Source organism: Cajanus cajan, chromosome 4, assembly GCF_000230855.2.
Source record: "Cajanus cajan strain Asha chromosome 4, NIPB_CcT2T_4, whole genome shotgun sequence".
NCBI lineage: Eukaryota > Viridiplantae > Streptophyta > Magnoliopsida > Fabales > Fabaceae > Cajanus > Cajanus cajan.
Window position 1 is genome coordinate 55,686,810 of NC_138520.1, and position 22,496 is coordinate 55,709,305.

The 22,496-nt window shown below is 39.5% G+C and overlaps 3 protein-coding genes across 8 annotated transcripts; 1 reads left to right on the forward strand and 2 right to left on the reverse strand.

Moving 5' to 3' along the window:
- Window positions 1–7,642: 7,642 nt before the first annotated feature.
- Window positions 7,643–10,117, reverse strand: LOC145957377 (uncharacterized). The gene has a single exon (XM_083073622.1). It carries the CDS (start codon window positions 10,115–10,117, stop codon window positions 7,643–7,645), a length of 2,475 nt encoding a protein of 824 aa, XP_082929748.1.
- Window positions 10,118–10,375: 258 nt separating this feature from the next.
- LOC145957378 (uncharacterized) lies at window positions 10,376–12,415 on the reverse strand. Its single transcript, XM_083073623.1, has 2 exons — window positions 11,885–12,415; window positions 10,376–11,740 (listed from the first exon to the last, which is right to left on the reverse strand). The coding sequence occupies exons 1-2, from the start codon at window positions 12,413–12,415 to the stop codon at window positions 10,376–10,378; spliced, it is 1,896 nt and encodes a 631-aa protein (XP_082929749.1).
- A 1,717-nt stretch (window positions 12,416–14,132) lies between these two features.
- Window positions 14,133–22,288, forward strand: LOC109802030 (Sec14p-like phosphatidylinositol transfer family protein). 6 transcript variants are annotated; one of them, XM_020363223.3, is made up of 16 exons: window positions 14,133–14,554; window positions 15,204–15,339; window positions 15,459–15,759; window positions 16,303–16,402; window positions 16,640–16,906; window positions 16,997–17,074; window positions 17,698–17,799; window positions 17,896–17,945; window positions 18,045–18,144; window positions 18,244–18,306; window positions 18,444–18,536; window positions 19,998–20,082; window positions 20,602–20,984; window positions 21,063–21,137; window positions 21,712–21,892; window positions 21,985–22,288. In XM_020363223.3, the coding sequence occupies exons 2-15, from the start codon at window positions 15,333–15,335 to the stop codon at window positions 21,763–21,765; spliced, it is 1,758 nt and encodes a 585-aa protein (XP_020218812.1). In that variant the 5' UTR covers window positions 14,133–14,554; window positions 15,204–15,332; the 3' UTR covers window positions 21,766–21,892; window positions 21,985–22,288. The 6 variants fall into 6 exon arrangements, with proteins under 6 accessions (XP_020218812.1, XP_020218811.1, XP_020218810.1 ...); XM_020363222.3 differs by having other exon boundaries at window positions 15,287–15,339; window positions 18,244–18,333; XM_020363221.3 differs by having other exon boundaries at window positions 14,134–14,554; window positions 18,244–18,333.
- The last annotated feature ends 208 nt before the right edge of the window (window positions 22,289–22,496 follow it).

Here is a 22,496-nt window from a genome sequence, read left to right on the forward strand (position 1 = left end):
ATTATTTAAATTCACAAGATACAATTTTTTAAAGAGTATGAAAAGAGTTTTTAAACCTTGGATAATTTAGTATATAAAATAATCACTCTGTTGTACAAGAGTATAACTTCCTTAGTAAGTGAAACAGCATCATATTATCTTATTAACACAAGTCAAAAGATCTACAAAGAAAACCTAATAAACACATCATGTATGAATTAAACTAAAAGCATCTGAATACGTATAAGTGAGTTTGACTTAAAAAAAGGTCCCTTGTGAATCACCCCCAACTTGTAAGCTTTTGAAAGACACTGATCCCTAATGTTGGACTCGTAAAGGACAATTCCTAATCTTTTCCATCAAGCCAATTTTGATTCCCCAGAAATTTAAATATTTCTGCTTTTACAATGTCCAAGCATATCCTTGCCAACATCTAGATTCGTGAGAGAAGGCGTAAGATCCGAAGAACTAACAGAACGAAATAGTCAAAAGCCAAACGCAAAAAACACAACATTAGTCAAATTAAAATATCCATTTTTTATTTTATTTTCTTTTGTTTTTGATAATTAAGTATGGTAAGAGGGACCCAGTAAAGGGTTGATCTCACGTGGAGGTCACCCACTTAATGTCCATTTTTGCACCCTTTTACGTAAAGAGGCACCTTTAACTCATCACCGTCGTGCCTCCACGTGGCCCACAACCACTGGTCGGTGACGTTGTGGAATAGCGAATCATCAACTCCCATTCCCTGTTTTATATCAGCATGTAAAATGAATTAAAAAAAAAAAAGGAAAAAGAAAAAGAATGCACTCTAATTTTCGACCACATGGGATTCATAGGTGGCTGTGAATAAAATGGTCTTATTGATCCAAAGAATTTTTAAGGAAAATAATTTGAAAATTGAAATTTATTTGTATTCTATTTCTAAAAAATATTTTAAGAAATGTGAACCGAGACAACACAATACTAGCCTTTTCGCTAGTATAAATAATGTTTATTGACCAATGCTATTTTTTTTCTTATACCTTTTTTAAGGCTATTTTTCTTCTATTGTTAGAGTTTATTTATTTAATGGATTAAAAATTCTTCTTAAATATAACTTTTAAAATAATTATTTTAAAATCAATAATCACACCTATACTATCAGTAAAGACGAAATGTCTTTATTTATTTTTATTTTTTATATACATTTACGTTAATCATTTTGCCTCTTAACTTTCATACTATATTTTATTTTATTTTAATTCTTTATTTGTTTGTAATTTTATTTTCCTAACTTAAAATATCCTTGAAATAACTATTAAAAATTGTCCACTCTCTAATTATTAATCACTCAGACATTTTAACTTTAATTATTATTATTATTATTATTTATTTTTTTATATAAAATAAAAATAAGTACAAAGTGTCTTTTTTGCTAGTCATAATAATGTATTTTCAAATACCTTTTCTTAATCGCTAATTGTTAATAATAAATAAACATAATTATATATAACCATGAATGTGATTAATAAGATAAAGTTAATATTATTAAATATACTAAAACTATATGACACTATTAATTATTCATTAAGTAAAATTAGTATCCGGCTAATTTGTTCAGTGTTCAAATTCTAACTTTGAGTATGGAAGAGATTATATTTGAAGGAGAATATTTGTCATATGCACACTTATGTTCCCCAACTAGATTAGACACTTTTTTAGAAAAAAAAAATATTTCATTTCATTATCATAGTTAAAAAAAATGAATTAACAACTATTAGACATTTGAATGTTCTTGAAATATTATTATTATTAATTACAACACTAATCATATATAGTTATGTTTGCTTACTTTTAACCATTTGTGAGAAAAAAATTACATATTAATGAAGGTGTGATAATCAATAACTAAATAATAATATTAATGACCTATGAGACAAAGTTAACAACTATTAAACACTCCAATAATCTCATGACATTAATGATCACTTGTTAATAATTGTATATAACTAAAATATGTTTTTAGTCCTTATAAAATGAATGAGTTTTAATTTTGATATATATATATATATATATATATATATATTAATTTTTCATCTTTAAAATTTTGAAAAGACTATTTTTTTTGTTCTTATGTAATAATGAGCACATTTTGATTTTAGTTCATATAAAAACCTTTATATATATATATGTTCCCCTCTAAATTAAACATAAAATTACTATTTTTCAATCTAAAAATCATTTAAAACTTGATAATTAACATTAATTTTTGTTTTGTTTTAAAGTTTCATGCTAATATGATACTACTCATACAAGTATAACTTGAAATGACAACTTAATTAAGCACATAAATAATTAATGAATGTTTAATGCCGGACATGACTACTTAACTAAACACAAACCGTTAATGAATGTTATATACCAGTAAAAATTAAAAAAAAAAATAATGATTTCATATGTTAGAGAGATAAAATATAACTTAAAAAAAAGGATTAAAAAACGGCATTTTATTCTCTATATGTTATAGAGATAAAATTTAATGAATGTCAGATAAAAACATATATTTTTTTAATCTATGTAAATGAGGTATTAAATGATTTGGATTAATATAAAATTTTGTAAATATAATTTAATTTTTTTTTTCAATTTATTGATAAGTTTTTTTAGAAAACAACATTCAATTTAAAAATTATTAAATAACGTAATAGTTAATAAAAATAATACTAGTATAACTTGGGGTATCTTTTTCATATATACTAAAGGAAAAGAGGCACAATATATACCACTATTATTTAAAAGTAAAAAAGAAGAAAATATAAAGAGAAATAATGATATTGTTGGTTAATTTAAGATTTACCAAAAGAGAGAAAAAAAAGTGTAAAAGCTAAATATAAAAAGGTTTAATACATTATTTGGTTACATTTTTTTTTGAAAATTTTCTATTAAATCCCTAAACTAAAAAAGTATAATTAGTTCTCATATTTTTATAATTAAGTTCTTAAAATTAGAAGTTTGTTTATAATATATGAAGTTTTACATAATATTATGTTAATTCTCTTACTTAGACAATCATATTAGATTATTATTCCATATCATTATGCATATGTATAAAGTTTTAATCCATACCTATTAAAATAGTAGACATAGTTGTGTAGGTCATAAAGAACATTTTATAAAAAATTTTCAGATTCTAAACGAATTTTATTGTACAAGGACTGTTCCTGCGTAGAAACACTCCTCTTGTTGTTCTTCCTTCTTAGTCTTCTAAGTCTTCGGTGCCGACCGAATACTGTCTCCACGGGGTGGGGAGGGTACCTGCAAAGGCACTCCAACGATCAAGTAAGTATTCGGTATGGAGCAATAAATGCCTTTTTGTTGAATAGTAACGTACCTCATTTATGTCACATCACCTGTGTATTTATAGTGACATGTGTGGGCCCGGTGGGCCTTCATTCTTGGGAGATGGGTAATATGTAATTATCCTTCATCATTCTTAATTAAGGGTAGCAACTATTGTATAACAAGTAATTATTGTCAAACCTGCACTCTTTGTTGGAGTTCTCGGCCAGGCGTGTGGCCGAAAAGGTGTTCGGCCTGCCTTGAGGCCGAGGGGGTGTTCGGCCTGGGTTAGTGCCGAGAAGGTGCATTTTAACGCCAAACGGATATTTGTCTTGTCCTTGATGGTGGAGGTACCGGCCTATCCCAAGGCCGAGGGGGTGTTCGGCCTGGGTTAGTGCCGAGGGGGTGTTCGGCCTGCCTTGAGGCCGAGGAGATGTTCGGCCTGTCTCGAAGCCGAAGGGGTAATGTCCTGTTTTGGTGGATATCTTGGCCTACGACCTGGCTGAGGAGGTGAGGTGTCTACTAGACTGCCCCCCCAAGCCCAAGGAGGAAGGACGAAGGGGTTTGTAGGGTTTTGGTAATTTCTAGGGTTTCCGTACTCGCCTCGGGAGTCGCGACGCTTGGGTGAAAGGGACCGTTGCATGCGCAGCCGCCCTAGGGTTTCGAGCCCTTAGCTGGCGTCGCTTCATTTGAAAGGGCATTAATTAGTGACTTTTGGGTATCCGGGGGAATTGCCTATATATATGGGGGTAGGGCAAGGTCTTGGGTGTGCCATTTATTTTGAAATCCTCTGCCCCGACGCCCTCATCGTCTTGTCTCTCGAGTACCTCACTGAAAAGGTAGATTTTAGCTTCTTTTTAATGGAAACCGAGCCGATTGATTTGTCATCAGGGTCGTCCTCGAACTCTAGGGTATTATCCGTCGACGTTGAGGCCGAAATGTTGGCTTTCAATGCCGAGGTTGAGGCAGGGAGTTCCCCTCAACTGGGGTTTAGCAATAATAGTGGGGAGTCAGATAGTTCATCCGGTTCGGACATTCCGGATGCGGAGATGAGTCGTGAGGACTGTAGGCAAAAGTTCCCCCCTTGTGAAGTTCCTGGCTATGAATGGGTGGACGGCGAAGTGGCCACCTACTTTTCTCGTTTTCATGCGAGGAGTGCCGTGGAGCACCTTGTCGGAGTGTGCACCTTGGATCGGTGGGAAGATGTGGAGCCATATCCGGTCAAGTTACGCCGGTGCCGGGCCGAAGTCCCTGGGGAGTTAGACCTTGTATTCCTTGCGAAGCAAGAGGGTCAGGTTGATTACTTTTATATGTATGAGTGTCTTTTCCGGGAACTTGGGGTGTCGCTCCCTTTGGATGATTTTCAAATGGGAGTACTTAGGGTTTTGAACGTTGCGCCGACCTAGTTGCATCCGAATGGGTGGGCCTACATGCAATCATTTTGGGTGCTCTGTAGATATCATTACGTAGAGCCTAGCGTAGGTTTATTCTTGTACTATTTCTGTACTCGTCCTTCAAATAAATTTGTGAAATGGCTGTCTCTTATTCGGCATGCCGACCGGCCACTCATGAGGCCGTATACCTCCTCTTTTAAGGGATTTAAGTCGGGGTTTGTAAAAGTGATGATAGACCCGGTTGCTGGCCTGAACTATTTCTTTGACGCCGAGCGAAATCCATTTTTTCCTTTGTATTGGACTATGCAGCCTCGGAAATATGACGAGTTTCCGTTGGAGATGTTGACCGAGGCCGAGGTGTCGGCCACAAACGTTTTGAATGGATTACCCCAGGGGATCCCGGCCCGGTTTCTGGTGCTGTTGCTGAAGTCGCCTCGGCCTCGGTTCGAATTGGAGGGTATGTAATGATTGTCTTATTCGTTTGGTCTTGTTAAGTTGATTTGTGACTTTTATGCGTTTGCAGGTTGGATGGCTCAACAAGGTGCCGGCGTTTCGTATCGGCAACTCATGAGGAATCGTGCCCCCGCCGGTTCCTCCGCCGAAGACCATAGGAATGTGACAATTGATCAACGGCCAGTCACCGTGGCCGCGCCGCCTCCGCCTCCTCATGTTATTGCCCTTCCGGATCCGCATGGGAGGAAGAAAAGGGACAAGGGAAAAAGAAAAGCCGACCCTTCTACTGGGGGGTCCAATCGGCCAAAGCAGCGACGGGTGGAGACCCCTTCAACTGACCTGGCCATCCCGTCGGCCATAGTGGCCAAGGATTTTCTATCCGAGGAAGTGCAGCCAGCTCGGATGATGTCGTCGGACTTGTTATCGGACCAAGGCCACCGAATGCTTGATTCGACAACCCCGTCGGCCCAATGGGCAATGGCGTGTGAGTTGCAAGTCCGGGCGACGGCTATACTTCGGAAGTTGGCCTTAGAGCCTATGGCCGACGTGCATTTGTTGAAGAAAAATTTGGATGAGACTAAGTCGGCCCTTAATCAGTCCATTGAGGCACATGAGGTAACTTCTGCTGAAAAGTTATCGTTGGAGGCCGAGGTGGCCCGATTGAAGGAAACCTGTTCGGAGATGGAGGGTCGAGCGCTTGCGGCAGAGGAGGCCGAGCGGCTGAGGATCCGCGAGTTAGAAAAGGTGACGGCTCGGGAACAACAAGCTAAGGTCGAAGCCGAGGCGGCCATGGCATCTTTTCGGGCCGAGGTGGAGGGTAAGATTGTTAAGGAGCACGAGGAGGGGTTTTGGCATTGTGCTCAGCAGGCAACCCACTTCGGCACTTTTCCTCCAGATTTCTCCTTCGCACTCAGCAAGTACTTTTTTCAAGGGGTGTACATGGACTACGCCGAGGCCGACCCAAATGTTGAGCCCGATCAAGCTGCTCCTCCTCGGTTAGCAGCTCCTGAAGACCCCGGCACCACCTTCAACGACGATGAGGAGACCGAGCAGACCGGCAACGCCGACTGAGGGATGCGTCAATCCTTTTGTTTTTTGAGTATACATCTGTTTTGTGGATGATGTTTAGATATAGGGATACTTATTTTGATTATTATAGGCCATTTGAGCCGTAGAACAATTGTACCCTTCGGGTCGTTAGTGCCGCTTTTGAATTCAAAGCCCTTAACGAATTTTCTGTCTCTTATTCAGATTTTTCTTGCTATGTGACTATGTACTGGACTTCGTTCTTTTGCATGACTGAAATGAGTTATTACCTTTGGCCGAACGATGTTTGTTTGGAAAAGAAGTTTAATACCCACCTTTAGACTAAGCTTTGATGCTTGGTCGGGCGAGTGTACGGGAAGGGAATGGTTTAACCATCCTTGGCCGAACGACGTAGTTCGGGAGGGAAGTAAGTTTTCATCCTTGGCCGAACGAGGTAGTTTGGGAAGGGGTTGTTTTTTCATCCTTGGCCGAGCGAGGTTGCTCGGGAGGGATTTATTTTTTCATCCTTGGCCGAGCGAGGTTGCTCGGGAGGGATTTGTTTTTTCATCCTTGGCCGAGCGAGGTTGCTCGGGAGGGATTTGTTTTTTCATCCTTGGCCGAGCGAGGTTGCTCGGGAGGGATTTGTTTTTTCATCCTTGGCCGAGCGAGGTTGCTCGGGGGGATTTGTTTTTTCATCCTTGACCGAGCGAGAGTGCTCGGGAGGGACTTCGTTACTAAACTTGCAATTAAACTAGGCCAATAAGTGATCCAAAAGAGCTTGTTTCATTGATATGGTGCCTCATTAAAAACCTTTCCCAGAAAAACCTCATATATTTTGAGAGGATAAAACCTGAGAAAGGAAAAGAGTACACCGAAACAGTTGCATGACTTCAGCTAACTATAATAGTGCTTTAAATGGGTGACGTTCCATGTCCGGGGGACAGTCTTTCCACTGAGTTCTTCAAGTTTGTAAGCCCCATTGTTAAGGTTGTGCCTTATTCGGAAAGGGCCGTCCCAATTGGGTGCTAGTTTCCCTTGGGCCCTGTCTCTTCTGGCTTCTCATGCTACCTGCCACACGAGGTCTCTAGGTTGGAATTCTCGTGGCCTGATTTTGGTTCTATGCTTTCGGGAGACGAGTGCTCTACAAACTTCCATGTTAACGAACGCCCGATCGCGTGCCTCTTCAATCAGGTCGAGCTCCACATTCAATGCTTCTGTGTTAGCCTCCTCGGTGAATTGTTGTCGTCTGAGGGAGGGTTCTCCAATCTCGACTGGAATCATGGCGTCGGTTCCGTAGGTTAGTCGGAAAGGAGTTTCTCTGGTTGAGCTTTGTGGTGTGCACCTATAGGCCCACAGGATTTCATGCAAGTGGTTAGGCCATTCCCCTTTAGCTTGTCCAAGGCGTCGTTTTAACTCCTTTAGAATGACCTTGTTGGCCGCCTCGGCCTGGCCGTTGGATTGGGGATGCTCTACAGACGTAACATGATGCTTGATATGGAGCCCCTCCAAGAATTCGTTGAAGCGACGATCTGTGAATTGCAAGCCATTATCCGTGATAGGGCATAAGGCACGCCGAAGCGGGTGACGACGTTCTTCCAAAAGAATTTTTGAACATTGCTGGCTGATATAATGGCAATTGCCTCTGCCTCTATCCATTTGGTAAAATGATCGACCGCCACTATGAGAAACTTGACCTGCCCCTTGGCTAATGGAAAGGGTCCCAAGATGTCCATGCCCCAAACTAAGAAGGGCCAGGGGGCAGTGATGAAGTGTAACTCTTCGGCAGGCAGGTTCGTCAGCGGCCCATGCAGTTGGCATGGCTTGCATTGTTGGGTGAACTTCATACAGTCAGTTGTGATGGTTGGCCAGTAGTAGCCGGCACGGATTACTTTAGCAGCTAGGGTTCGTCCTCCTGAGTGCGTCCCACATACTCCTTCATGGATTTCCCGGATGACGTAATGTGCCTGTTCAGATGTTAGGCATTTCAACAATGGTGATGATATGCCTCGCTTGTATAATTCTCCGGCAATTAACGTGTATCGAGCGGCTACGACCCTCAGTTTTTTGGCTTCGAGAGGGTCGCTGGGCAATTCTCCGGTCGACAGGTAACGCTTTATCTTGGTCATCCAATCATGTTCTTCTTGTTGTATGTGCAAGCATTCGGTTATCCCCACGCTCGGCGTTTGTAACTCTTGCTGTATGATGCTGCACAAGTGGCTGTTTTTCTTAGTGCTTGCCAGCTTGGCCAACTGGTCAGCTCTTGCGTTGAGTTCCCGGGGAATGTGTTCGACATGGACCTCTTCAAAGTCATCCCTGAGCTTCTGAAAAGCATGGAAATATAACTGCAGCGTTGGTTCTTTTGTTTGGAAAGTGCCGTTGACTTGGCCCGCTACTATTTGTGAGTCGCTCCAGCATTTGACTCTAGTAACGCCCAAGTCCTTTGCCAACCTTAAACCTGCGAGAAGGGCCTCATACTCGGCTTGGTTGTTAGATGCTTTGAAATCGAAACACAACGATAATTCTACTAGTATTTTGCCGGGACCTTCGAGTATGATGCCTGCTCTACTACCCTGTTGATTTGTCGACCCGTCAACATGCAGGGTCCAAGTGAGGGGTTTCGGAACTGCTTGCGGAGTGAATTCGTTAATGAAATCAGCCATACTTTGTGCCTTAACGGGGCCTCTTGGTTCAAAGTGGATGTCAAACTGGGATAGCTCTACTGACCATGCGACCATCCTACCGGCCAACTCCGGCCTCCGTAATACTTTCACAATCGGGCAATCAGTTCTGATGATGATCCGATGGCTCTGAAAGTAGTGCCGAAGACGCCTTGCTGTGTGCACGAGAGCCAATACTGTCTTTTCCAGATGTTGGTATCGAGTCTCGGCATCTTGCAACACTCGGCTGATAAAATAGACGGGAACTTGTTCGGATTGTTCTTGCACTAGGGCGGTGCTGATATCCTTGTCTGATACTGAAATGTATATGATCATATCCAATCGAGAATCGGGCTTGGCGAGCAACGGTGGTGCTGCGAGTGTTGCCTTGAAGTTTTGGAAGGACGCTTCACATTCATCCGTCCACTGGAATTTTCTGGCCTTCTTTAGTAGAGTCATTATGGGTCTCAATTTTTCGGCCATACACGGAAGAAAACGGGCTAACGATGCTATGCGCCCTACCAGTCGGTGTACCTCCTTTACGTTGCGAGGGCTTCTCATATTGATGATAGCCTGGCACTTGTCGGGGTTGGCTTCTATGCCTCTCTCTGATAGCATGAAACCTAGGAATTTTTCGCCAGTGACTCCGAAGGTGCACTTTGCCGGGTTTAGTCGCATGTGGTGCCGTCTCACTTCCTCGAAAATGGCTACAAGGTCTTGCAAATGATTGTACGCGGAGGCCGACTTGATTACCATGTCATCGACATATACCTCCATACACGTTCCAATCTGGCGCTGGAAAATCTTATCCATGAGTCTTTGATAAGTCGCCCCCGCATTTCTCAGTCCGAACGGCATCACCTTGTAGCAGAAATTGGCTGAATCTGTGATGAATGCAGTTTTTGCCTCATCCGGGGGGTACATGGGTATCTGATTATACCCAGAATAAGCGTCCAGAAAACTTAGCCTTTGCTGCCCTGCAGCCCCATCGACCAAAGTATCGATGTGGGGAAGAGGGTAGGCATCTTTGGGGCATGCTTTGTTAAGATCTGTGTAATCTGTGCACATCCGCCATTTTCCATTTGACTTCTTCACCATCACCACATTGGCCAACCAAGTGGAGTATTTGACTTCCCTTATGAAGCCTGCTTTGAACAGCTTAGCGGTTTCTTCCTTTACTGCGTCGGCCCTTTCTCCACCCATTTTCCTTTTCTTCTGGGCAACAGGTTTAGCATCTCGGCATACTGAAAGGTGATGACAATGGAAAATCGGGTCGATCCCCGGCATGTCAGCGGCCGTCCAAGCAAATAGCTCGGAATACCTTCGTAGGATCTGCTTGATGTCTTTGGCTTCTGTTTCGGATAGTTGAGAACTCAGAAACGTAACCTGCTCTTCTGTCCCCCCGAGCCGAAAAGGAATCGTTGTTTCAATCGGTTCAACCCTGCCTTCGTCTGTTATTCTAGGGTCCAACTCCAAATCATCAACTAGGGTGCGTTGGCTAGTGTCTCCGATGACATTAACGTCTCGGGTAGATCTCGACGTCGGTTAAACTCTCAAACTGGCAAAGTAGCATTCTCGTGCCGTCTTCTGATCCGCGTGGAGGGTGAAAATCGTTCCCTCCTCCGAGGGGAACTTCATGGCTAAGTGAGGTGTGGAAACGATGGCTCGAAGTTTATTCAAAGATGGCCGGCCTAATAAGATGTTGTAAGAAGTGTTGGTGTGTACAACCACATATCGAATTTTGATTCTTCGCCTATGCTGGTCGTCGCCAAAGTAGGTGTACAGATCGATTGTTCCCTTGGTGTCCACCCGCTCTCCGGAAAATCCGACCAAGGGTTCATCGTAGGGTGTTAACTCTTGTTCGGGAATGCCGAGCTGTTCGAAAGTCTTCCAATATAAGATATCTGCCGAGCTTCCTTGATCGACAAGCGTCTTCTTTACCACGCAGTTGTTGATCTCAACACTGATGACCATTGGGTCATCCTGTACCGGGTCTACTCCTTTGAAGTCTCGATCGGTAAATGTGATAGGAGGCATATGAATGGTTGCCCTCCCTACGACATTTACTGACTTGATTGCTCTTAAGTGCCTCCTACGGGCTGAGGATGTGCTTCCCCCTCCCGCAAATCCTCTGGCGATTGTATTTATCACCCTCCGGGGTTGGTTTCGTCCAGGTTGTTGGTCGTTTCTTTCAGGAGTTCTACTTCTCTCCCTTGATCGATGCCTGGGGGGTGCCCTTTCACGGTTTCCTCTCCTTTCCTGAGAATTGTCATATCTCCTCCTTCCTGACGGTTGAGTGAAGTCCTGGAGATGGCCAGACTTGACAAGATCCTCAATGCGGTCTCGGAGAGCGGTGCATTCCTCGGTGGTGTGCCCTCTGTTCCTGTGGAACTGACATGCCTTGGTTTTATCTGCGCGGGGCGGAGTCATAGCTCGACGGGGAACCGCTAGTATTTCAGTGGTTAACGCCTGCTCCAACACCTTGGTCCTACTGGCATTGAGCGGTGTATACTGCGTGTATCGGGGCCCCCTGTTGGCTCTTTCCCTGTCGGGCAGGTCCCTTGGACGAGGCTTTGGGTTGTGTTCTTTTTTGGCTTCTTTCTTTCCTGGGAAGGGGTCGGACCGGTTCTGGTTCCGGAACTCGGCCAATTCTTCCATTTGCATGTACTTTGTGGCTCTTTGTCGAAGCTCGTCCAAGTTTCCAGGCGACTTCTTGCATAAACTGTTCACGAAAGGGCCTGGCCGCAGCGCTGTGGTGAGATGGTGCATGGCCACTGCGGGGTCTAGATTTCGAATGGGCAAGGTCATCCTCCCAAACCTTTCCATAAATGCCCTGAGAGGCTCCTTCTTCTCTTGGCGGATATTAACCAGCGCGATTGAGGTGAGTTGGTGCGGACGGCTGGTGGCGAACTGTATCGCGAAACGGGATGACAAAGTGGTGAATGAATCGATCGATCCTGGCGGGAGCCTTGTGAACTAGTTAAGCGCCGGTCCTTTCAGTGAGGTAGGGAAGACCTTGCACATAACGACATCGTCGTCCGTATACAGACCGACCTGGGTAACGAACGCGTCGACATGTTCTTCAGGGTCAGCGGTTCCATCATATTTCTCCAAGGTCAAGTTCTTCCAATTGTCTGGTAATCGTGCTCCGGCAATGTCTGGGGCAAAAGGAGACCTTCCCTGTCGTCGCTGCTGATCGAGAGAAGTGGTTGTCGCTCCTGCTGCGGGCTTAGGGCCTGTAGGCTCCTTGTACCATCCGGACGACTCTCCTTGATCCCGTGTTGATTGAGTGTTAAGGATATCGTGGGACGGGCGCCATGATCGATTGTCGCTTCTGAGCTCAGCGTTCTCTTTCCTCAAAACTGATAATTCATGGGCATCTTTCTCTCGAAGTCTTCTAAGTTCCATCATTTCGGCCTTTAGTTGCTCTATTGCCGACGATGGGTTGGGCTGTTGGGACCGCACCACGTATGACTCCTCCATTCCATCCTCGTTTTGGTTAGTCTGTCGCCCCGGGTTGTCTCTGGGCATCCCGTAGGGGCACTCGGCTGCGGCGTTATCTTGCTGACTCCTCGTTAACACCATCTTGCTTCGGGGTCGAGAACCGTTTTGGTTTCGGCCCCACGGTGGGCGCCAAAATGTTCTTGCGTAGAAACACTCCTCTTGTTGTTCTTCCTTCTTAGTCTTCTAAGTCTTCGGTGCCGACCGAATACTGTCTCCACGGGGTGGGGAGGGTACCTGCAAAGGCACTCCAACGATCAAGTAAGTATTCGGTATAGAGCAATAAATGCCTTTTTGTTGAATAGTAACGTACCTCATTTATGTCACATCACCTGTGTATTTATAATGACATGTGTGGGCCCGGTGGGCCTTCATTCTTGGGAGATGGGTAATATGTAATTATCCTTCATCATTCTTAATTAAGGGTAGCAACTATTGTATAACAAGTAATTATTGTCAAACCTGCACTCTTTGTTGGAGTTCTCGGCCAGGCGTGTGGCCGAAAGGGTGTTCGGCCTGCCTTGAGGCCGAGGGGGTGTTCGGCCTGGGTTAGTGCCGAGAAGGTGCATTTTAACGCCAAACGGATATTTGTCCTGTCCTTGATGGTGGAGGTACCGACCTATCCCAAGGCCGAGGGGGTGTTCGACCTGGGTTAGTGCCGAGGGGGTGTTCGGCCTGCCTTGAGGCCGAGGAGATGTTCGGCCTGCCTTGAGGCCGAAGAGGCGTTCGGCCTGTCCCGAAGCCGAAGGGGTAATGTCCTGTTTTGGTGGATATCTTGGCCTACGACCTGGCCGAGGAGGTGAGGTGTCTACTAGTACAAGGACTAAATTAAAAAAAAATATAAAAATAAAAAACTTAATTATATTTTTTTAGTTATGGGCTTAATTAAAAATTCTTAAAACATTTAAAGACCAAATGATATATTATACCTAAAAATTATTAATAATAGAGAAATAGAGGCTTATAAAAGTAGTATAAGGACAAAATAATATAAAACAATTGTATATACAATAATACTGTATCATATTTATAGATAAATTCGCATATAAAAGGTTAATAATTGGAGGATGGTCAGTTGTTAAGTAATTGTAATTAAATGATAGTTTTTGAACAGTTTTAAAAAGTAAAAAAAAAATTATTAGATAATCGAAAAATTCAAAAGAACTACAAGAAGTGGTGATTGAACAGTTGGAAAAAGTCCAGGTACGTTTAAGAAAAGTTGATCGATTTTGAGTGAATAATTATTCCGAGATCGAACGGGAAAATTAAATTAAGTTAATTTAATTTATACAACTTTAGAACAATTAAAAAAATAAAAAAAAAACTATTTATTTTGAACAATAAAAAGTGATTAATCACGTACATTAAAAAAAAAAATTACAACCTCCTTTATTGTTAATATAAATATAAATATAAATATAGAAGAAAAGTGTTATCAACATTCAACACCCTCTAATACTATACCCAACACTCTCTTTCCATGAGCTAAAATTTATGAAAAAGTTATAAATTTTTAAAAATTTTATGACTTCGTATTTAACCAACGACTCTCTCAATTAATCTAATGACAGGAACCACACTAGCATCAGTAATTTTCAATGAATACTATATGAATATTAGAGTGATACGTCAAAGTGTATAAAAATAAAAAAATCACGTTGAACATTGCAAAATTTTCCTAATTTAATTAATTAATTAATTAATTCATTGAGGTTGGAGTTGAGTTGAGCACGTTGTGACATATGGAAATTGCTAGAAAAGAAGCTACATATGCGCTGGGAGTGTAAAGAACAAAGATTGTGGGCTTCTTTTTTATTTATTATTGTTCCCACGCTCACAGCGTAGAAATAGAATCAGCCGCAGACAATCGCAGCTCCTCCGTCTCCGTTAAAAGACGGCGAGAATTCCAGGAAGAAAGAAGGCAAACAGCCGCCGTTAGCGCGTAGTAGCAGAAGCGGCCGTTGCACGCCACTGCTACGCTTTTGATAACGACGTGCCTCTCTCTTTGTTCCCTCGTTTGTTCCTACGTTCTCTTCTCTCTCTATATGTTTGGTTCCGTACGGATTTCGCTGCTCCGAGGAAGAGGATTTCGATCTCACGTAGAAAGCGATACCCCTTTTGCTCTTTTTCCCCTCCCTCTCTCCCTCTCCCTCCGCTATATTCTTCATTTTTCGTCCTTGCTTAAGCCACGTCGTTTCGTTTCGATTCGATTCCGGGATTCGGGTACGTTGGTGCTTCAATGCAATGTCGTTCTTTTGCTCCTCTAGGATCGAAAATCCGCGTCCGTGGATGGCTTTCTTTGATTGATTCATTGATCTCCGATTGCGCCTTTTTTTTTTTTTTTATTGCGTGGTTTTTTGATCCGTCTCGGTTGGGGTGGTGTTTCGATTTGAATTTTTGTGTTTTTTGATTTTTTTTATTGGAGTCTCGCGAAATTGTGTTTGTTGTTGTTAAATGTGGGTCCTTTTCGTGCTTGATGAGGGGAGCTTGTGGGGAGTGTAATGTTGTTTTTTTTTGTCTTGTTTGTTGATTGATCTGCGGTTTGGGTTTTTGTTCGTTTGGGGAAGTGATTCAGCTGAGTAATTGGGTTGTTTTGTGGATTTCTTCTAGTGTGTGCATTGACTGATGAAATTTCTAGATTCCCTACAGTTTGCAGTTGTGGTTCTTTATTTTACTTATTGTTGTTCCTTGATGCTGGGGCCGTCTCAGTAATGGGGTAATCCAATGTTAGTCTTTTTGTTCGGAGGGAAAAAGGGTTAAGTTTGTTGTTTGTTTGTGTTTTTTTTTGTTCCCTAATTTAATCCCGTTGAGTGGTTTTATTAATTGTGTTATACGTAAAATCTTATAAATGTTGTATTTTTTTTTTTTTCAGTGTATGCCTTAGGTGGGGAGTATTCTATATCCTGGGTTGCATTTGTTGTAATTAAAGGTAGTTCTTGTTTTCCTTTGGCGCAGAGGCAACCTAGGTGCATATTGCTGGCGTCTTGAATAGGAATATAGAATGCCAGGTATAAAACCCAAGTCCTGTATGGCACTGAGATGCTGATTTTGTCAATATACCTTTGTTTTTCTTGTTGTGTTTTGGAAATGTAGTTTTGAGTTTCATTATTGATGTCTGTGGCTTTAGGAGAAGAGGTATTAGCTCAAGAAGATGAGAGGGGTAGAGGTATGGAGCCCGAAACCTCTGAGGATGAGTGGCGGAAGTCTCGAGCTAGATCTCTTAGGAGAAAAGCAATGACTGCTTCAACCAGACTCACTTATAGTCTCAGGAAGCGTAATACACGTGTAGCTGATTGTGAATTTGATTCAATTTTCATAGAAGATGTCCGTGATGCTAACGAGGAAAAAGCTGTGAATTCATTTCGTCAGGTGCTACTTACCAGAGATCTACTTCCAGATTCCCATGATGATTATCATACAATGCTGAGGTAAATGAATGTGACTAACAAGTTTCTTTAATGTTGAGTGTTCTGTTTCTCTTTTAATTTCTCAGTTTTATCGATTTATAGGTGTCAAATGAATTGAATATTTTGCTCTATGTTGTTCATATCCTGTTGAATGTTGATTCATCTATCATAGGTGCAGTTTCTATCTTACCTTACTTTGAGGAACAGTAATTTGTGCAAAGTTGCACTGGAAGCACGTTGTCTGGAGTTACATTTTGTAGCTTCTTCCTCAATAATTTACTTGATTTTGCTTTCAATTTGAAGTATTCTTCATCTTTTAAAGAGAGATCCAGATGTTCGATTATTATTAATGTTCAGAGACTCAGTAAATCCACTATTATAGTTAGTAGATTGTTTATCCACTTTGCCATTCTTTAATGTTTGAAACCTTTTCTTCCAGCAACTTCTGGTGAAAACTAAAACATCGTAAGTATTTTTCTAGACAAATTTTTGTTCAAAAGAAATTTGTTTAGACGTTCAGTATATTAAATATTAAAGGTGGCTGCTGACTTTTTCATGCTGCAGGTTTCTGAAGGCCAGAAAGTTCGACATTGATAAAACTGTTCAGATGTGGGAAGATATGCTCCATTGGAGGAAGGAGTATGGAGTAGATTCTATTTTACAGGTAAAGTTTGTTAGTTGGTTGTTTTCCTTTTACTTTTTAAAGAAGCCGTTGTATACTAATTGGTGCACAGAGATTGAAGAATTTTCAACTAACAGCCATCCATAGTATGTAATTCTAGTGAGGAGAAATCCTGCATGTACCCCCTTTTTGAAGATTGTCCTAACATTATTTGTTTGATCAATAATTACTTCAATCTTTCCAATTTACTTTGCTGATTGAACAGTGTTAAATATGTAGGATTTCGTATATAAGGAGTATGAAGAGGTTCAGCGTTATTATCCTCATGGTTACCATGGTGTGGACAAAGATGGCCGACCAGTTTATATTGAAAGACTTGGCAAAGTTGAACCCAGCAAATTGATGAATGTGACAACAGTAGATCAATTTTTAAGATATCATGTTCAGGGATTTGAGAAAATGTTTAAAGAGAAATTCCCAGCATGTTCTATTGCAGCAAAGAGGCATATAGATAAAACAACAACAATACTTGATGTCCATGGCGTGGTAAATTCTATGCTTACAACAACATATCTGAATAGCTAAAATAACATTATGCAGAAGTCAAAACTTTATATTACTTGGTATATTTTGCAGAATTGGGTGAGCTTTAGTAAAGTTGCTCATGATCTCGTTATGCGCATGCAAAAAATTGATGGTGATAACTACCCTGAGGTAATTAAATGTTATAGCAACTTGGATTTAACTTGATGAAAAATTCAGTCTGTGGGCTACATTTTTTTTCTTCTTTGTTTTATTTTTTTTGCTTTGGTGATCTTTAAATTGACAATATCAGCTTAAGAATTCAATTCTGAGATATTTTATGGAAAATTCTGAAAGCTAGAAAGAAAAATAAACAAGCTTATGTTTGTTTGTAATGAATCTATTAAATTTAGTATTAAGTAGGTCTTTGTGCTTGGATGTTTTTGCATGTTCTTTTCCTCCAAAGTTCTGCTTTTTTTTTTTTTTTTTTTAATTTATTTTTAATTTATTTGTTTTTTTTTTATCTCCATTGTACCATTCATATTGTCATGCATGTCTTCACATGGGTGCATGCAACATGTACATGAACTCAAGTACATATAGGATTTAGGAATGGAACCTGAATTAGGGATACAAACTGCAATTGTGCTTAATGAGCCCACAATGCCCATCCCTAACATACTGCCTGGTGTATACTAATGCAGTAATACTTGAAACATGCCATGCTCTGTAACTTTACTGCAATAAGTAAGTTGTGTAGGTAATTTGGGCATATAGTCATTGTTCACTTCTGAATTTTCTCATTTTCTTTTCAGACATTAAACCAGATGTTCATTGTTAATGCTGGTAGTGGGTTCAAGCTACTATGGAATACTGCAAGAGGGTTTCTTGATCCGAAGACCACAGCCAAAATACATGTATATATATATATATATATCTATCTATTTTTCTTTATATATTTTCAGTTTAGAAAGGAACAAGCATAGTATAAATGATTCATGCTGAATCTACAGGTTTTAGGCAACAAGTTTCAGAGCAGATTGTTAGAGATTATAGACTCGAGGTTTGTGTTTATGTTTGTACTGTGCTAGTTAATTAAGTGCTTCTATGTCTGTAATAATGCATATCATGTGAACATTCCTTATTGTGTCTATTTTAACAGCCAACTTCCGGATTTCCTCGGTGGCAGTTGTTCATGCCCAAATGATGGAGGGTGTCTTAGATCTAACAAGGGACCTTGGAATGATCCCAACATTTTGAAAGTATGGCATTATTAGGATTATGGTTCCCACATTTGTATGAAATCTAGTTAAGAGTTATGGCTCAATTGTACAGCTAATACACCCTTGTTCTATTTACAGCTATTACATTCTAGAGAAGCAATGAAACTAACAAAGTTCGGAAGTTCTTCTGTTGCTAATGAGGTAGATGTGCAGTCGTATGCCAGCAAGGTTACACTTAAATTTAGTGCCAGTGCAGTATTTGTTGTACAATTCACAAGTCTCATTGATACTCTTTTTGCATGATTTAAAGCTTTACACGTGATTGTTTCTTGATATAGGTTACAAGCACAGAAATATCTGAAACTGTATCAGATTCAGCAGCAAGATTGAGTCCTTCAGCCTTCATACAATCTGTTCCTTCTAGTGAAAATGTGAGCTGACTTTCTATTTCCTTTTTTGTTTTGTTTATATCTTATATGTTTCATATGTTTGGGTTTCAAATCCTTAGTAGTTTCCTTATCTCCCAAACAAGAAGCTTTACTGAGTACGGATACTGACTACTACTCATTTTACAAATACTTTTTTCGGAAGTATTTTTCTCATCTCATATGCTACGGAAAGGAAGTGAAACAAAATTATGAATGATTTATGTTGTGACATAGAGTTGACAATAATTTGGGCTCTCCAGCTTGATACTAATACTATCTAATCCTATTGATTGGAGCCATAACCGATTCAATGCGAATATTTTCTTATACTATTGAGAGTCTCTGGTATCTTTAGTGAATTTGTGCTAATTAACTTTTTGATGTACACTACAAGTTTTATTTCATCTTTGCATAAACTTAAGCAAATAGGATCACGGTCAAACCAAGTGTCTTTATTATCCTGCCGTCTTTTTACACATTAGCAGATTTTTGACCAAATGTCCCTTCTAAAGGTGTGAATTCTCATTTAAATAATAAACTGTAACAGGCCCATATTTAATCACAGCAATCCTTGATTTGCAGCTATAAAAAACTGTACAATTAATGAAATAATACAAAAATAAATTAGGAACATTGAGGAGTGGTTATAACGCTGTTTTATATATTAAGAATGCTGATAATTAGGAGAACTAATAATCAGATTGATTCTATTAACACATGTGTGCCTTCCTTGAACAACTTTTGTAGGTGGGAATTATGCATTAGAGACTCAATTAATTTTGGTGTAACACTAATTACTTATAATTAACCAATTATTTATTTACATGGTTTTAACTATGGTGTGTTTGGGAAAGCTGTAAAAATCAAATTATTTCAACAATCAATTACATGTATAATTGATTATTGTTATAATTGATTATAATTATAATGAATTTTTGTTTTGATAATTTTGATGAAAAACGATTTAGAAATATATACTTTAATACAACAGAAAATCAGTTTTAAGGTAGTAAATTAGCTTAAAAGGAAAAAAAAAGCTGTTGAGAAATAATCATAAGTTTCAAATTTTCTACATTATAAAACAGTTTATTTTTCAGAAAGAAGCTGTTTAGAAATTTAGGTTGTTGTCCCAAACATACAACTTATTTTACAAACAATTTTTTTCTAAAAAATAACAGCTGAAATTTGGGATTATAAGCCATCCTAAACATGCTCCAAGCTTCCAGAAATAAGTTGAAAAGAGTTTATTTTGATAAGTTTGTGAAGCTTATTTTAATAAAACTTATAAGAACTCAGAAGGTCACAAGTCACTTCCATCAACCTAATTTGGCTCTTCAAAATGGCCCCTTTAAGATAAATTTTAGCTTCTGTATATCTTTGTGTGGATATAGTACTTTATTTTCAACATTTTGTCTAAACTATAGGTTATCTGCAATTTATATATGACATGGAACCAAATTTCAGAGAACGATGAGAGACTCTACACCTATTGGCAACTTACATGAGCCAGTGAATGCTGCCAGAGAAGTCGGGGAGGTTAATTCAACAAGTATGTTATTCCTTATCACGTTTTTCTTCCTTCTAATTAGGGCCTGATCTGTGTTTCATTCTTTTGTAGAATTTATTAGTGGATAATTGATTTTGTGGCTTATAAATGATGATATTAAAACTTACAACATAGCCTGTGAACAGCCTTGGTTTAGATGCCTGATTTGCACCATGAGAAAATGAAAGGATAAATATGTAGTTTAAATTTATTATGCAATATATTTCACTTGGTCCAGGCTTAACTAAGTCACGTCACGCAATGAGATGCTGGGATGGGATGGAAGTTTCTAGGGCATACTGTTACGAGGAACAGGATGGATATTTGTTGCTTTGTTTTTCTGTGTCAGACTTTGATTGAAATTTTAGTATATATGTATAGTTTAATATTATTCGTTGTTGAAAGGTGTATCTCAGTTTTATATTACTTGTTTGAGCCATTTGAGTCCCTAATTTTGTTTCCTTTTTTAGTTCGGAGAAATTCTTATCCCGCACTAATTGTAAAATGTGATGCATCTGATAGGTGATTCAAGCAACAATTATATGAGAAGACTAGCAGAGAAGCCAATTCCCTACATCACAAGTATTTTCGCTCAAACGACAGTCAAATTGTTAACTTGTATTTATGTAGTATTTGCAGCATTGGGGAAACTTTTTGTCGTTCGCTCTGTAGACAACCAACGAAGAAGCCAAGAGAAAACCCAATCAGCACAATCCAATTCCCAGGAACAATTATTTACTCCGGCAATAAAAGAGCCACTTTGGCAGAGGTTGCAGAATTTAGAGGCAGTGGTAACTGAGATGGCCAATAAACCTAAAACAATTCCTCCTGAAAAAGAGGATATTCTTCAAGAGTCATTGAGTCGTATAAAATCTATAGAATATGATTTGCAAAAAACAAAGAAGGTAATTCCAGTCTCCCACCATAATAGTATTTAGAGAATTTACATTATTGTGTTGATTGAGTTCATTGCTTCATGTTAGGCCCTGCTAGCAACTGCTTCAAAGCAAGTTGAGCTTGCTGAGTCATTGGAAAGCTTAAAGCAGAGTAAATTTGATGTAAGTTGCTATTTTCCTCCACTTTCAGTTTGAGAACTTAATATATAAATTTAATGGCCTGTCTTATAACGCTGCTTGATCTGATGAGTGCACAACTCTCTGCTCATCTGATGCAGAACATAGAATTTAACTTGGAATATTTTCTAACATTTTTTTAATCAGCGAGTGATAAAATCTTTTGCCAAAGAGTTGTTTTTTAGAGTACATACCCACTATGACTCCCTTTTATAACACCCTGTCCTCTTGGTAACAATTACAGAGGTCGTTAAATCACATAATTGGGTTTTTAAAGTATATTAGGACACAAATGCTTATTTGAACCAGAAACTCTTCCAAGTGGATTACTACTGAAAGGATCCAAAAGTAAAGCTACATTGGCCATCACCATCATATTCTTTTTGATTTTACTTTAAATTGGCTCAATTTGAGTTGTCGACATACCTTTGTATTGTTTTACCTTTTAATGTATTATTCTCATAAGATAAAGTTATGAATGGGTTTTGTTGATAATTTTTTCGTACTAGTACTTCAGTTGAATGTTTGTATACAGATGATAACTTTTCCTAAAATACAGGGGACACAGTCATGTTGGCCTAAAAATAGTAAAAGTTGTACCCAAGGAAGATGAATATCCCTTTTTTTCAGCATCAGTTTGCAGAGATTGCTTGTCCGTTGTTTTCGATACTAAATGCTGAATTACTACCAGATCTAAACTTCTGTTGGCTTATATAAAGGAATTACTCTCATTTTCATAGGTGACTTTCCATTACTTTATATAAGCTAATTTTATGCTCTGACTCCATGAAAGAAAAATTAGTATCTCGTGTAATATCCATTTCTTTTTCAGGTTTGAGGACTGGGCTATGGGAGTAGATAGCCCTAATGTATAGAAGGCAACAACAATTTTTTATGAGGATTCTGGACTCCGAATTGTTCCCTTTCAATATATAACCGAGTGTGTTAACCACATTTATTTTCTTATTGGCTTTTCTGTACAAAGGACATAGATACGAAGTATGCTATTCAAATTCAGATGTATTTTAATACCAGTTGCAAATATGCACAAAAGAAACATTTTCTGTAATATGTAACAAGTAGCAAGCGCGTTACAGTAAATTTTGGATTTTACTAAATGTGCTTTTCCCCTGAAATTCTTAGTTTTGGATATATATATATTTTCGTTTTATCACTCTAGAGATTATAGTTCGTGGACTTTATGATATGAAAATATCAACATCCATGTTATTAAGCCACAGTATCTTTCCGTTTGCTAGTATATCTTCCATTCTCGAACAATGCTTTCGAAACTGGTAGAATCAACCGAAGAATCAAGTGTGGTGAGTGGTTTGTGGATCTTAG